At 44.9% G+C, this 16625-nt stretch overlaps 1 protein-coding gene across 1 annotated transcript in view; it reads left to right on the top strand.

Moving 5' to 3' along the window:
* The first annotated feature begins 422 nt into the window (after positions 1-422).
* hmcn2 (hemicentin 2) overlaps positions 423-16625 on the top strand; it is a 48334-nt gene continuing 32131 nt past the window's right edge. The window contains exons 1-22 of the mRNA XM_076890714.1: positions 423-892; positions 2480-2550; positions 2933-3091; positions 3628-3750; positions 7106-7277; positions 7392-7498; positions 7585-7705; positions 7799-8062; positions 8159-8303; positions 8730-8851; positions 9027-9299; positions 9738-9879; positions 10210-10337; positions 11578-11691; positions 11784-11942; positions 12040-12234; positions 13211-13306; positions 13430-13557; positions 13658-13802; positions 14503-14615; positions 16048-16207; positions 16298-16457. Coding sequence (XP_076746829.1) covers positions 634-892; positions 2480-2550; positions 2933-3091; positions 3628-3750; positions 7106-7277; positions 7392-7498; positions 7585-7705; positions 7799-8062; positions 8159-8303; positions 8730-8851; positions 9027-9299; positions 9738-9879; positions 10210-10337; positions 11578-11691; positions 11784-11942; positions 12040-12234; positions 13211-13306; positions 13430-13557; positions 13658-13802; positions 14503-14615; positions 16048-16207; positions 16298-16457 — 3356 coding nt within the window. The 5' untranslated portion in view covers positions 423-633. The remainder of the gene's footprint in view (positions 893-2479; positions 2551-2932; positions 3092-3627; positions 3751-7105; positions 7278-7391; positions 7499-7584; positions 7706-7798; positions 8063-8158; positions 8304-8729; positions 8852-9026; positions 9300-9737; positions 9880-10209; positions 10338-11577; positions 11692-11783; positions 11943-12039; positions 12235-13210; positions 13307-13429; positions 13558-13657; positions 13803-14502; positions 14616-16047; positions 16208-16297; positions 16458-16625) is intronic.

Here is a 16625-nt window from a genome sequence, read left to right on the forward strand (position 1 = left end):
TTCATTCATATGTCAAGGAGATATTTGTCAGCGTGGGCTGTGTATAAAATTAGGTTGGTGTCAGCTGAATATAAACTATGGCTATTTATAAAAACCAGGCTGTTACTGAGACAATGTTCTCGACACGTCCAAAATACAGACGCCAGGCCCCGCTGGTAACAGGGGAAAGCTGTTAAAAAGTGCGTCTCCAGGGGCCCACCGCCATTGTAGAGAAAAATAAACTGACGGGAAATGTTGAATAGGGTTAAAGAAGCCTGGAAGTCACAGTGGGGTCGAGTTACACACACACACACTTTCACACAAACACACGAAGGAAAGGAGAAAAAAACAGGTTGGGTCCCGGGAACTTTTTAATACCCATCTCCGCCCCCGTTTGGAGCGTCAGAGCACCAGCTCTCCTGGGGCCAGTCCACATGCTCCTCCAAACTTTACGCACGGATGTACTCCCGTGGAAGTATTCAGCACTGGATTTTGAAGTGTTTCAGCTGAGCCGCGTTGTTCTAAATCTACTAGAAGCAGTGCCAGAGTCATTTGGGCGGCTTCGAAATCAAAACTTTTTAAAACTTTGTGATCCTTTTTTTTAAAATATATGACTCGCCTTATTCCAAAAGACAGATGCAGTAAATTTGGAAAATGGCCGGTGCCTTATTAAAGTGCTTAGTCTTGGCGCTCTCAGTATGCGCGCACAGACTTTTGGCAGACCCCCGCGTTGAGACGGGTGATGAATCCGATGACAGCGCCTCGACCCTGGCCTTTGTGTTCGATGTTACCGGCTCCATGTACGACGATCTGAAACAGGTGATAGAGGGCGCCTCACGGATCCTGGAGAAGACGCTCAGCCGGAGGACCAGACCCATTAAAAACTTTGTCCTGGTCCCCTTCCACGACCCAGGTACTTTTTCTACCTTTAACACAAGTTTGTTCTTTAACTAAAGAGCCACAACTTAAGAAACTTTTTTTTCGTGAAAGTGGATGTATGGAATGCGTATGTTTGTTAATTCATGAATATGATTATAATTTATTGGAGCATTGACTTCAAAGGAAAAGACTTTCTTGAATTACTACAAAGAGAGCGTGGTATTTTTATAGTTTCCGCGCCTTGCACTGATTTACTATTTATATCTGCCATTTACACACTTATACTTGCAACGCATCTCAGAACGTGTAGCAGAGTGTGCTGCTGCATAGCGGCTTCAGTGGAAGCCCACTTGTAGAGAGAAGTGAAACTGATGCAAGACGTCAAGCAGGGGAGGATATGCGAGCTCACAGTGGGTCTTGGGGACAGGTAAGGCTCTTCATCCCAGCCCAGCATCTTCCTTTCTATACGGGAAAGCTACAGCTTGAAAATAAGAGTGCTCCAATGGGGGGAGGGTGTTTGTGCGCTGATGGGAAGCATATGCTGTCTGCTTGTGTGTGTAATTACCCCAATCGCCACCCCACACTCACCCCACCCTACTCCTGCCTCTCCTCCCTCTTCTGCCTCGCAGCCCCCCCACTGGCCACCCGGGGGGGGGGGGGGGGGGGGGGGGGGGAGTTGTGGGGGTTGCGGGGGTTGCCTACCCTAACGCCACACATTTTGTCTGTGTTTAATGCGCCTATGCCCTTGGGGACCTTGTAAACTTCCAAGATCCCAGAGAAGCCCTCTGTGGCTGACGAAGAGGCGTGACAGCGCCGTCGGTGTTTCCTCTCAGGCACTCTTGAGAGGTCGACAAGCACTTGAAAGCAGCTGGAGAAAACACCGAGAATGAATTAGAAATGTCATGGCCCTGACACATGTCTGCAAACTCTGTATCATTAGTCTCACAAAGATACTTCAAAATTATATTTGACAGTTGGAATAAAGAGCAATGACACACCAAAATCATGAGGTATACAAGACTGGATGAGGGTCTTTTTCTGTAATAACTGTGATGAAGTGCTCGTGTTTATGGAGGGCAGCAACACAATGCATTCCCTCTGCACTGGTTAATGTTTACTGTTCTGTAGTTTGGCCCCAGAAGACATCCAAATAAGTGTCAGGCCCTGACAGGCTTTTATCCATCATCCTTGGGTCTGGAAAATGATTATTCCGTCATCGTGCAAACTGTCGCCAGATTTTTAGTGATTTGTGTAAAACAAAATGTTACGCTGTAATTTTGTCAGCACGGCCTCTCTTGTGCCCTGTGATGTGTGATTGATATTCATGTGGTGCACAACGGCTGTGGGGCATCATTCTGGCCTTGATAAAATGTGCTTTGGCTTAATAGGGTTTTTGATGCTGTGTGCTTTTCCTCTGCTCATAAGGGCAAAGCTGCTAAGAGGAAACAAACAAACGCTCTCCCTTCTAAAAATTCCAGACCATAGGCGTTTTGTGGTTGCAATGATTATCCTGTTCTGTATAGGCATACACTCTTCAGAAATCAGAACAGAACCGGCTGACTGGGTTTGATTTTCTTCACAGAAAGGTTTTTTTTCCTGATGTATATTTTTAATCTGACAGATATCGGCCCCGTGTCCATCACCACCGACCCAAAGAAGTTCCAGCAGGATCTGCAAGAGCTGTTTGTCCAGGTTCAGACACAGATTACATAAATTAATAATTTTGTACGAATGAAACCTTTAGATTATGGTGAACAGTATGTGGATTGCCAGCCCCTAAAACTGTAATCATGATAAGCAGCACATCTGTTGAATGTTAAGAACCCCAGATTGTACTGAATTGAACAGTACTCATATAAGGCACATCGTTTATGGGACCGGTTCTTTCTTCTTTCAAAAGTAAATTAGTGCTGCTTTTATGGGTAGTGATTTAAACGTATTTAAGAAACATTTGATGTGTCTCTCCACAAAATGGATGTGTTCAACAACACGATATCTGAATGAACATTTAAAAAATATAAATATCTGATTTTTTTTTCTGGAGTTTTTAAGCAAATGTGATTCTATCACACAGGGTGGAGGCGACTGCCCTGAAATGAGTATCGGAGCCATAAAGAAAGCACTGGAGGTTTCCCTGCCTGGATCCTTTATCTATGTGTTTACTGATGCCAGGGCCAAAGACTACCGCCTGAAGAGAGATGTTCTGCAACTGGTGCAACTCCGTCAATCACAGGTACAAGGCAGGGAATTTAAACAGGCCTCTTATACATCAGGACAAAACTGATACATACTTAATCAGTCCAATGTGTGCTCTTTATTCAATGTCAAACATCCGATAGATGCAGGCTTCTCTTTGATCAAATCTATGGTATGTAAACTGATTAAAAGAAAATAAAAACATGCCCACAAGCATCTCATTTGTATTCACTGGTGCTGAATACTCCCATAATGATCAAGATGCCATTTAACTGATGTTATCTGGAACACAGTTGAACCTACAAACACGAGCCCCATCCCACACTGTCTTTAGAGCCTCTGCATTTATTGCACGCTGTCACAAAAGGGATACAACAGCAATGCTGTAAAAAAGAAAAACCATCTGCATTCCAAAGAAGTTCCCGGGATCAGCTGAGTGCAGGAAAGTTGCTCGTCTCAGCCCCTACATGATGCATGACAATGAGCATTTGGAGCAAAGTGAAAGCGACTCAGCAGAAAGCAAACACTCAACAAATGTAATCCTCTTAACTCCTCTGTCCTCTTCGTTCCCAGGTAGTATTTGTGTTGACCGGGGACTGTGGAGACCGCTCTCAGCCTGGTTACAGGGCGTACGAGGAGATCGCCGCCACCTCCTCTGGGCAAATCTTTCACTTGGATAAGCAGCAGGTCAATGAGGTGAGAGCAACGCAGAGTAACCGTGCGCTCTGACGACTGGCCACCGAACCCCCATTAAGCCCTCACACATAATGAATTAGCCCCTAAATTGGAACTCTCTAGTGTATTTGAATATGAAAGGGGTGATATTTTCTAATAACAGAGGAGAGCAGGAGCAGAACAACATCAACTCCCATTTGACCCACCGATAATAGATGATAATGAGGAATTCATTTAGCCTAATCAAATGATTCCAGTGCTGATATTAAACTTCCTGGTCATACGATACGGGCCGGTGGTTCCTTTATATCGGAAGCAGCATGTAACAGGAGCTGAGTCTCAGAAGCCAAAGACAGCGGGGCTCACTTCCCAAGCAGACGTAAAAGAAGCCAGAGTTTCCTCTGGAAGAGACACTGGTATCCTACATGTCAACACAGGAGATGGCTGGGCAGCGCTGAGCTGGAGCCAACAGCTCTGCACACTGGTGGCCCACTGAACCTCTGAACTCAGATGTGTTTGTGTGGGTCTTTGTGTGTGTGGGGGGGTCTGTTTCCTGTCAAGTCATGCTTGCATATAGCTAGACATACAATGCCTGTGTGTGTGTGTGTGGCAGCTCGTTTCATTATCACTCCATAATCCTACCAGCTGTTTAAGGAGTGCTTAAAAGTCATTTTACTGTTGTCGTATTAAGGGAACAGGGGACCAAATGTAGTCTAGACCTTATACCTCAACACCAGATGGCTTTGTGCTAATGTAGCCCTATTATTTTGAACATAGTCTTTGTGTACATTTTCATATAAACAGGCTTTTTTTCCCCTCTTGGATTTACGCTGTCTGTCAGTCGCTTCTCTTTTTTTAACCTGTATGATTTTTTTAGCTCCTGGGTGGCATGCTTTTACCAAATTAATGCAAATCCTTTAATCCCTTAAAAATCCTCAGAAGTAGTACAAATCTAACCAAATATTCACCATTAATAGTAGTTTAATAATGTGCAGCCAAATGAAATATACAGTGTCTTTTTGTGGTATCCAGGGGGGCCAGCGCAGAGAAAACAGACTGCTTATTTTACTCTCTAATCCCAGGATGTGATCTTTCATGGTTTCGCTTCTTCCAACACAGCTGCCCAGTGGAATTGGCTCCAGGTCCTCGCACAACAGTTTATTGTCAGCTCTGTGTAACACGCTCTTTACGCGCTTTAAATTTTAATTGGTTATGATAAGTGAGTGAAAATGGTAACACAGAACACAGGCAATGAGAACCGCTGTCTTTAAAGTGTTGAACATTTAAAAATATCTGCGTTCTTAAGTGCCCTAAAGTGCTGAAGAACAATGAGGAATGTGATGTTTTACTGGGTGATGTGATGTTCGCTCAGAGAAAGACCTGAGATTTATTAGTTTTGTGTTTCTAGTTGGTGCATACATGGATAACTCGAGCACCTTGATGAGTTGTTTATAAGATTAGCCTCGGGGTCTTTTCTGATTATGGGTGCTGCAGCGAGTTAAGGGAAATGGCAATGGTAATGGTTGCCAGGCATAAAATCTAGGTACCTTTTACCCACAGTCCGGCTAAACAAAAGCACTGCTTATCCTGTAGCTGAGCCTCTCTATGTGGAAACTCCCACTCAGAAGGAGCAGGGTATCTGTCTGGGTCTCGTTTACTTTAATAACCTTGATTTGGAGCGGGCCATCTTCATGCAAATATCCGGTAAATGCTGTGTTTATACCTGCGTAAAGACAGAGCTGACCTCTAGCCCGCTGGGAGGTCTGGAGGCAAGCTGTTCTACCTTACAGTGGCGCGGTCACGCATTTTCTTCTTCAGGTAATGTACCTGAATCGATGTGGGGAATACACCATCACCCCAGCTTTAGGTAACACTTCTTCTCTGCCCCATCTGTCATGCTTCTATGAATAGCAGCAGGGGGTCTTTCCTGTTACAGCCCTGTAAGCCTGATCATCTGAGACACGCTGGATGAGGTTTCACGGGGACTTAAGGTCCTTTGCATTCCCAGTGGTAGAGCCAGGGAGAGGCTACGGCGCTCGGCTCTTCTAGACCCTGCAGGCCAGCCCAGACAGGGAACTGGCCCCACCTCTGGGCTCTTCTTCTCTTTCATCTGAGGTCCGAGGGCAGAGAAATGCCCACTCCTCTTTGCTCTACCGCATAAGACACAGACATAGATGTGGGTCACTTCTAAGCAGTTTCCTGCTCTGACTGTGACGACTGCACACGTGGCAGACATTACAGCTGTTTCCAGTTGTAAAATGGCAAGAGGATCCAGCTGCTGTCAGGACCTTGCAGACCCGATAGAGGAGAAGTCGAGGGCTGATAATTAAATTATCAAAGGCTTTCCCTGTTTCATTTTTACGTCTGTGTCGTAAAACGTGTTGGTGTTGGCCTCATCTCTGAAGGGCCTGCCGAGGAAATGTTTTCATTTGGCTTCATTACAGGCACAGTTAAACCGTGATGCCTCTCAATACGAGGTGAAAACAAATATTAGACAGCAGCTGCTTGTTAAGCGTTTGGAAGATGGACGACATTTAGTTTGCTGTGACCGCTGAAATAGGACTCTGTGAAAAGTCAGTGGGCTTTTGCTGTGCTTCTGTTTTGATTTGAGTGAAAACAAAAGAGAAACTGCATTTTTAATCAGTACCTCGCTGATGATTACACCCAGAGGGTCAAGCACCTGTCAAAGCTGAAATCCTGTAACATCACAGATTCCTGTGGAGAGCTGCTGAGGGAAATTAAAGTCTAAGTAATGACTGTTTTTACCATCATGTACAATCAGCTTGTTCAACCTTTCTGTAATCTTTGCTCAAAGTGGTGGAATGACTAAGAAGAGAGTCACTGTCTGACCTCATCAGACTTCTTCAGCTTAAACCTTTCAGCAGAAAAGTGTGAAATGCCTGCCTGATTCAGTTTAATGCTTAGGTTTAATTCAAAACCACGGCCGTTCCCACAACCCGATCCACCGCTTCCGCTTTGTCTTCTGAGGAACAAGCTTTATGATTAATAAAACCTGCGCCGCTGCAGCGGGACTGCTGCCTGACAGGCTTCCACTGTGAGAGACACTTTTTCTGGGAATACGTGCTTGAAAGTGCAGAAAACTGTATGTTATCAGTTTGACAGCTGAGCTGCTTCACTTTTCCTTTGTTTAGGCAAAATCCGTCTCATGAATAGTTTTGTGATGAAAGAATAGTCTGAAAGACGAAGAACAGGGAAAAGCAAGGGCTTTGTGGGGGCTTTCGGAGTTAAGGCCAGTGCGTCCTTCCTGTCCCTCTCCTGCCTTTTGAAGTTTACCTCTCTGACAGTTTGATTAATGCACTCAGGAATATCTTGCTTGGTTGTGCTCCTGCAAATGCTGTGTTTTGCCTCCTGCCAGGTTTTAAAGTGGGTAGAGGAAACAGTTCAGGCCATGAAGGTCCACCTTCTGTCCTCCAATCATGACAGTGCCCAGGAAAACAACTGGGAAGTTCCCTTTGACCCAAGCCTCAGAGAGGTCACGGTGTCACTCAGTGGACCAGCACCAGAAATCGAGCTCAGCGATCCTTTGGGTAACTCATTCCTGCTTTTCCTATTTATTCTTATCTACTCCTAGCATTATCAGTGCTTTTAAAGAAAGTCATGTTTTTCTTTGAAATAACATCTGTTATGTTTCCTTTTCCAAGGTCGGGCAGTTGGTGTAGAGGAGGGCCTTAAAGAACTCTTGAATATTCCCAACTCAGCTCGTGTGATAAACCTCAAGTTTCCTAGACCCGGTGCCTGGAAACTGAAGGTATTTATTTTGGTGAATAAATCACAAATGTGTTTTGTCTGACTTTTTTATGATGCTGAATTCACTTCACACGTTTCACTCTAAAGATAAGCTGTAGTGGGCGTCACACTCTGAGGGTCACAGGAGTCAGCAGTCTCGACTTCCGCGCAGGCTTCTCCAGCGTACCTGTTACAGAGTTCAACCACACGAGAGAGAGGCCGATAAAAGGTGTCTGGCATGTGTCTGTTAGCTCTTTGCCTTTTATTTGACCGAGACCATGTGCAGAAAATTACCTCATGCCGATCTTCCTTTGTCCTTCAGGGCTCCCATCCCATGTTTTACTGAAATGCACCGGCCTGAAGCCTCCAGGTCATCTGAGCCATGTGGAGCTTGTGTCAGGCTCAGGCCGCTCCTTGCGAACGATCCCTGTACCGCTGCCCTCTGACCTTGGAAAACAAGGCCTGTGGAGTCTCCCGGAATTCCGCACCCCTTCCCAGAGCTTCTTCATCAAGGTAACGGGCAAAGACGAAGAGGGCTACCGCTTCCAGAGGCTGTCCAGCGTCTCCTACACCAACATCATTCCAGGCAAGGCATCCCTCTTCACCAAAGCCACACTGCAGTGTCTCCCATACCTCATCAATCTCTTTATAGCCTTTAACCTTTGTTTCCTCCCTTGTGCAGATGCTCCAGCTGTGAGCATGTCGACTGTAGTGAAGGGCGTTTATATGCAGCCAGCTGTGATTGGCTGCTCTGTAAAGAGTGACATTCCCTACAGACTAAGATTCACCAGAAGTGGAATTACACTGGGAAGCGAGAGGTTCTTTCAGTGAGTCTCTTCTCTATTTGCTCAGCACTCCATAACATTTGGCTCACCTTCCTTCCGATTCCCTCAGATCCCCGAAGCTTCGCGCGCCTATTACCTCATTTAAAAGCATTAATTAAGTCACTCCCTAATCTTACCAGTGGGCACGCCTGTAAAGCATTAGTGCTGCCTCACTCTTGCATTTTATTGGTTCATCTGTCAACAAGTGGATATATACACAGTTGATTTTCTAAACATCACATACTCAATTTAACAAAGCAACTATTTTGTCTTGGTGTTGACTCTCTGGCTTGAATTACTTTCATGAAGTGCAGCTGACTTTTGATGAAAATTATTTCCAGTGCGTGGATGTGCCAAAGAGCCACTGGGTGTGACATGAAATAAGAGGAATATGTGCTGGCCAATAAACCAAACGTGTCTTTGCTTCAGGTATTCTGCCGTTGCATCATGGGAAATTCCGAAGGCATCAGCCGAGGACGAAGGCCCGTATGAGTGTATGGCGCAGAGCAGCGCAGGGCAGGGGTGGGCTGTAACACAGTTAACTGTTAGAGGTATGTCACACAACAACAATGCAAGCGCACACTCCCCTTCAGTTGGACGTGGGTGCGTTCCAGCCATTTAGATACAAACCTCTGCTTTATCGTTTAGACATAAACTAGATAGAAAGCATGTCTGCACAAATATTTGTTTTAAACATTGTCTGCACTCATGTTTCCACTAAAACAGATCCTCCTCCGGTCTTGAAGCCCCCAGAGAATGTGACATCTTCTGTGGGAGGCGTGGCTGTGCTGTCCTGTCAGGTGGAGGGAAACATGCGCCACAATTTGACCTGGCATCGAGGGGGCTATGCTATCCAGGCACGGGCAGGGAGGGTGAAGCTGCTGCCCAACTCTTACCTGCAGATCAGCGCTGTGCGGGCTCAGGATGCTGGGGAGTACCGCTGCGTGGCAACCAACCCCTACGGAGACAGCAGAATCGCCGTGTGGCTCCACGTCCCAGGTATGATAGCCCAATACCCTGCGGCTCATCTGCTTAAACATTTAACGCGGCAGGGCTTAACGGATCCTCGCGGGCCCCCGTCATCTGTTTTCCATTATTGCCTCGACCTCCTTGCAATCAGATTAAGCCACTTCCTTTTCTCATCAGCAAAGACTTATGCGTGTTGAAAAGTGTGGCGTCTACTGAGGGAATGCACTCAGATATTTGCAATGACTTCAACAAACAGGCAAATAAATATGTCTTCAAGAATATCCTGTAGTTATGAAGTCAGACATGGAGTGTTTTTGTAATTGCTTTGCAGCCCACAGCATCAAGTTTGCTCTTGTTAAGCTTGTGATAGCTATAAATGACATCATGCAGCCTGTGACAAGGCCCTGAGTCATCGTCTGCTTTTTATTTTTTTTTACATTTTTTGCCTTCCTTTGATTTCAACTGCAGAGGCTCCTTCTGTGGTAGTGCACCCGCAGTCCCTGGCTTTCTCCCAAGGCGATGAGATCCGCCTGGTCTGCTCGGCGTCCGGCTCCCCCCCTCCCCGGCTCTTCTGGAGCCAAGGCAACGTGTTCCTAACTAATCGGCCGAGGTAAGAGGGGAACTCTCAGCCCACTCGGCACCTCTGGCACAAAGGACTCAGAGAGTCATTACGTTCCACTTGACCTACATGCGCCATCGCCTCATCTTGTTTGCATCGCTTTGGAAATTTACATCTACTCATGTCAACCCTTTTTTTTCCCCCCAAACCACAAGTATTTTATATGTCAGCAGTGAAATATACATTCGCACACACACAAATTTCTCCCGTGACACCAAACGGCAGCATAAAGATTCAGAGAGATGGATCTCTGTTTTACATCTGCGCTTGTAATCAACAAAAGTATCAACAAACATGAATCCTGTCCACTGTATGCTACAGGTTCAGTCTGAACCAGCATGGAGTTCTAACCATTAAAGGGGCCCTCCCAGAGGATGCTGGGAACTACACATGTCTGGCAAGCAACGAGGCTGGGACTGCCTCTCAGTCTGTGTCACTTAGTTATGCGGGTAAGTCAACACATCCCGACAGATGTCTGGTTGAGGATGCCAGCGCGAAGATATATTGTTGCTGGAATTAGCCTTTCGTCATTCGGAGTTGTTAAAGTTTCTGTTCTGAATAATTGCTTCTCTTCTGACTTCATTTTTAACTTCCAGTGACACGAAGCATTTTTGCCCGTGTTGACTGTTTTTAAGGCGCATTTCTTTTAATGATATCCAGCAGGATAGAGCAGAGTATACAGCAAGCGAACATGGCCACATACAGCTCTGTCTCACACGACGTGATGTTTCTCTCCTTGTTTGGTGAGCGCTGACAGTTGTGGGCCTGAAGTTTCACTCACGGCTGTCAGTTAGTGCTTGACAGAAACCGTAACACTGATGGATTATGGCAGCATTTTCCTGGGGCTTGCTGGTATTATACGCACTTGTCTCTGAATGTCATTTTTAACAACACTGATCTGTCAAATCAGGGAAAACCTTATAACACAGTAGATCATCTCATCCTTTCAGCTCAGCTGCCTGGGTCTAAAGTATAAGCATCATTTTTACATTCACATCAGGGTTTTTCTCATGCCCTTGCTGGTATAAACAAACAGCACATTACTGTTCACGTACAGTAGCGCTGCATGAAAGACCGGTGCATTGCTATAAACTAAAAAAAGGGGGGCCTAACATAAGGCCCGGGGGGCAGAATTGGCCCAGCAAAAACTCCAATCCGGCCCACTAGATGTCTTTAGAAAATGTGAAGGAGAGCATAAATTTTGGACTTTAAACTGTAAGCTTGTCCTACTGATAGACCTCCAAAACAGCCATTCATACTAAACCAAAGTAATGCAGAAATAGAATTTGCAATTAAACAATTAAATAAATGAATAAAATAGAACAACAAAAATGCCCCACTTTAAAACCACAGGAGAATCTGGCCCACGAACTATCAGTACTTCTGTAACTTTACACATTTATTTGTTACAGTTTAAGTCCACAGAGTCATGCTGACAAATTTCTTTATTTTACTATAGCAGCGTTTCTTTATCACGTGGAAAAACTGAGACGCACCTTTGAAATTCCACTTCTTTTTCTTACATTGAGATATCGCAGGGTTTAAATGTGCAGTTAAACTCCTTTGCACCAATAGAAAGGGGATTTTCACTGGTCCGTTTAAAATCAAAGTCCCGAGGCCTATGATGTAAAATGACTTGGACATCCCTGGAATAAAAAGTTCATCCCACTGATTTTTTTTGTTCTGCAGAGGCACCAAGAATAACAGTGGTACAGCAGGTTGTGCTAGTGACTGTTGGTGGTGATGCAACTCTCGAGTGTCAGGCCACAGGCTTTCCGTCCCCTCTTGTCCACTGGTTCAAAGGTGAGTTAACGCCATACACAGTGCTTTTATTAAAATGACTGTGGAGATGTCTCTGTTAGAGGACGACAAGCTTATATTGCTCGTACTTCCAGGTGAACTCGAGGTGGGCTCTGCTCCTTTTGTTGAGCAGGACGTACATCGCGGGACGCTGCACATTCGTGGCGTGCAGGAGGTCGACGCTGGTCAGTACAGCTGTGTGGCGAGCAGCTCTGCTGGAACCTCCTCTGGCACTGTTAGTCTGGTGGTTGGAGGTGAGGCCACACTACAGTTTTCCACATAATACTTGTATTTCTCTCACATTTATACAAAGGAAAAAACATCCATCTGGCACCACTCTTCCTTCCACAGCGGGTCCATTGTTTTCCGAGGCACCGGCTGACGTGACAGTCAATGTCGGGGAGAATATCACCCTCCCCTGCACTGCCCGGGGATTCCCGCAGCCGACGGTGACCTGGCGCAGACAGGATGGCAGACAGATTCTCATGCGTTCAGACAGCCACAGTAAAACAATGCAGCTGGAGAACGGACATCTTCTAATCCAGAGTGAGTTATCACAGCAAAGAGCTTTGGTGTGCTGTGCGGCAGCCTCACGGTTTCCCTGCTCGAACTGGCTTGACTCAAATTGTGCAAGTATATATAGAAGAGTATCATATTAAATCCAGCTAAGATTTTCTTAAGAGGTGGGAGAGCCGGGATGTCATTGCCATTGGTAAAGTTACAGTAAACCGATGCCTCTCGAATATCCATCCTGCTAAAAGCATTATCTCTGCTCTGTGAAAAGACTCTCCTTAAAATGTTGTTAATTATTTGGCAAGAGAAGGCGTCTGTCTTTGTCCTCATCAGGGCAGGGGGATCAAAGCTGTGAACTCTGGAAGATATTTCAGCCTGAAACATGACTATTCTTAGCCACATACCGTGATGCTTTGTGCTCCTGAGACTAAATGTTTATAGTGTGAAATATAATATTGGACAGGAACAGACATATTTACATGGGCCGTTTCTGTCACTGTTTCCATTTGCGGCTGCCCTCTGACCTGATTGGCTCCATCTGCTACAGATGGCTTTATTTTATTTTTATTGCCTGCAGTTTCAGAAATGTCTCTGTTCATATTGCGTAGTGCTCAAACGCCACTATCTCCTTGAATCGTGCTCCTCACTAGTTACCTTTAATGCTTTATCCTGGAATCCTTCAATATTTGCTAGGACAGAAGAATTGAAACATATGTTGATCTTCCAAGATGTGATCTCAAGAGAATTTACTGAGTGGGACAGCAGGATAGCAGCTGAGCCAAACCCATTAATCCTGTTATTTTCTATTTTTAGCTCCTAATTACAGCACTGTCAGGCCAATAATACCAGTTGTTACTGAGTAGGGGTCTTAGCTGCTATTAGCATGAACTTATTTAGTTTTTTTAGATAGACTGTTTTCTTTCTTGGTAAGTGTGATGATGCTGCTACTCTCAGATGTATTGTAATGTGCGGCGGGGTGCATTTTTCAATGATGTGTGTTTGACTGTAGGTGTCTGGCTGGATGATGAAGGTCTATACATCTGCGAGGCCAAGAACCAGTTTGGAACCATCAAATCTGAGGCCAGAGTTAGTGTCACTGGACTGGGTAGGCTCTTTTTGTGATCCCATATATGCATGTAGCAGAAACACACAGAAGGACACTGTGGCTATAACACATATATTCCTGCTCTTGTTGTTTAATAATCATTTCAAATCCTTTTTCTTGCAGAGCCACCTCTATTGGCCCAAGTTGCCCCAGTGATCACCACCGGGAGCGGTCAGTCACTTAGTATTCCTTGCATGTTGTTGGATGGAATTCCTCTTCCAGAAAGACACTGGTCCAAGAATGGAAAACCTGTAAGGCTGGTAAAAACATCAAACTCAAACCTGCCTCTCCCATGGATCATATCTGTGTTTGTGTATGACAGGAATATTTTTACTTTTTTCGTTTGCACAGTTCCATCTGAACAGAAGGATGTTCTTGAGGAGCGATGGCAGTTTGTACATCGAAAGAGCCATCCCAGAGGACACTGGGATTTATGTGTGCACTGCGGTTAATGTGGCAGGCTCCGCGAACATCACAGTCAGCCTGGAGGTTCACGGTAGGAGAGTAAAGGAATAGTAACACTCACATTACCAATAAAATCAAAGCCAGCAAACAATAAGCACAAGCAGCTAAGACAGGCTTATAGTCTTGGAGATACTCCAGAAAGTAACTGACTCAAATTATTGTAGTAAATGACCCGCTGTAAAATCCCAAATTGTGTGTGTAATTTACATTTTTGGCACAGCCAGGTTAGTTGTTTCCCACTTTCTTCAAGTCTTTATACTAAGCTTCCATAATCCAAGCTAAACTAAACTTACATCTCCTACATCTGGTTCTATCGTCATATTTAATGTGCACTAATAAAATATCAGCAAGAAAATATATGAGCCTAATCTAAAAGCAGACCCTTTCACTCACTGAATGCACTTTCTCAGTGCAAAGTTTGCAACCACAGGCTATATAATTGGACAATTAAGCCAAAAATGTGCCAACTCAGCATGGAAAACAATTTTTGAATGAATCGACCACCTGTTGTCATCACAGAGAGAGGGCCTGCTTTATTGCATGCTTTGATAAATGGAGTCATGAGCATGTAATGACAGACAGCCAGGATCACGGTTCATCATCAGTTTGTAATGAAGAAATGCCTCAAACGCCGATGTTGCTGGTCAGCTGAGGCCGGTGGTAATGCAGCAGCAGATCGCTTCTTCACGCTCAGTCAGACAGCTGTGTTTTATGACCTTATTCTTCCACAGTGCCCCCAGAGATCAGCGCTGGTCCGTACCACTACATAGCCAACGAGGGTGTAGCCATCAGGCTATCATGCGAAACCACCGGCGTTCCCAAACCAGATGTTGTCTGGTCCAAGGTAACACTCGCAACCTTCAGCTTCAGCTCAGTAAATCAAGCGTGACTTCCACAGCACCGTCTAGTCCAAGGTCAGCCCTTTGTATCAGTTCAGCTTACAATGAGTCATTATTAGCACTTTGGAAATAATTATCACAATCAGGCAACAGCAAAAATCAATACTCAGCGGTGATGGGATCTAGATTATCCTTAAGAGTGCAATCTTGGACCGTGCCAGTCAATACAAGCATAACGATATTAATAAAACCAGAATCAAATCAGTGTGAAATGACTGATAATGAAAAAGGGTTTTAATTCTGAATTCATTTTGAGGCACACTGAGTTACTCTGGATATTTTTTTTATTTTACACATACATCTGTAGCACTTCAAATCGCCTTCACTTACTGTGATTACATTTACATAAATACAATTACATTTTTTTTGTCTTATTCAAACAGTTTTCTTTTTTTCCCCTCTGGTCTTTTCTTTGATTTGTCAGAACACAAAAAAACAGAACAAAACAAAACAGCACCAACAAAAACAGTTTCCACTGCAATCAAGACTTGATTAACCTGGCCAGGGAGGGAAGTAACCATGGCAACTTTACTATATTGCTGCTTGACTGGTGCAAATCACCCTGTTTTTATCGTACCTTAGGAATCTATTTCAAGACTTTCCCGCATCCCCTCCTAGTACAACACTTCATCATATCACGAGAGGAAAACACAAAAGTTTATGTGCAACCAGGCGGTGCTAAGCCGATGCTCTCGATCCATCCAGGATGCAAAAACAGATCTTATTACAGCTTGTGTGGTACTGCAGCGTTGCCTTTGACAGCCGCTGCAATATAACAGATTAATAATTTGTAATGTTGCTAAAGCTGTGAGATAAATATTGCCTGGTAAAAAGTGTACATTTATCTTTGACGTGTAGTGAAGCAGAAGCGGCAGTTTGTATACTGTTAATGCATCTGTTTCTCTTCCACCACTGAAATTAGGAACTGCAGTGATATCATCTTTTCTTTAAAGGCAAGAAAAACATGGCCGATGAAATACCCTGCCACTATTACGTACCCTGTACTAATACTACCCTGCACGAGGTCAGCATGCTGTTGTTGTCTACATGTTGCTGAACTGAGCCGGATTTATATTCCACCCGGCCTTTCCCCTAACATTTTCAAAATGTTACTCTAGAGTCAAGTAAATTTACCTTCTTGTCAGATAAAAGTGTATCTGTTAAAGCGCTCTAATGTTCAGAGCGAGTGGATGCGCAGCTGCCTCGGTTCTTGCGTGTGCACGCTGCAGATAGAGAGCAATCCGAAGGGGTGGCCAGTAATTCCATTAGACATCAAAGGTTGGGTTGTAAACTTTGAACTAATCTTAGCATCCATGCGCACGCTTGTGTGGAGGACTTTTCTAATATAATATGTTCTGTCTGATCTTATTCTGCCAGGGGAGGCAGCCCCTGCCCAGGGACAGCTCCGCTCTTCAGTCTGACTCTGAGGGACACCTCCACATCCCCAACCCCTCCGCCGAAGATGCAGGCATCTACATCTGCACTGCCACCAGTCCTGTGGGCTATGCTAGTCGCGAGATCCAGCTGAGTGTCAATAGTAAGGCGAACGGAGGCAAACAGTTTGCGTTTGGAATTGTAAAGGAAGTGCCTATGTGGTCGTCTAACAAGTTCTTTTGTTGTGTTCAAGCTGTGCCAAAGATAATGGGCGTGACTGGTCACGACAACACAGTAAACATGGCTGCAGAGGTGGGGGCAGAGGTTGTTCTCCCGTGTGAGGCTGAAGGGAGTCCTTCTCCGTTAGTCACGTGGAGCCGAAACGGGCATCCCATCCCCCCCGTCACAGCTGGGTAAGAGGAAGCCTTACCTCACCCCGACAATCATGCAGTTAAATGTCTCAAATATAAGCTGACATAATCCAAAAGCACTAACCATACTTTACCTCTGACTTAACTAACACCTGAGTCAGCTTTTACAAAGAGCTCTGGCTGTTGTTCAAAGCTTCTGCTAACATGTCG

This window comes from Maylandia zebra, linkage group LG12 (genome assembly GCF_041146795.1).
Source record: "Maylandia zebra isolate NMK-2024a linkage group LG12, Mzebra_GT3a, whole genome shotgun sequence".
NCBI lineage: Eukaryota > Metazoa > Chordata > Actinopteri > Cichliformes > Cichlidae > Maylandia > Maylandia zebra.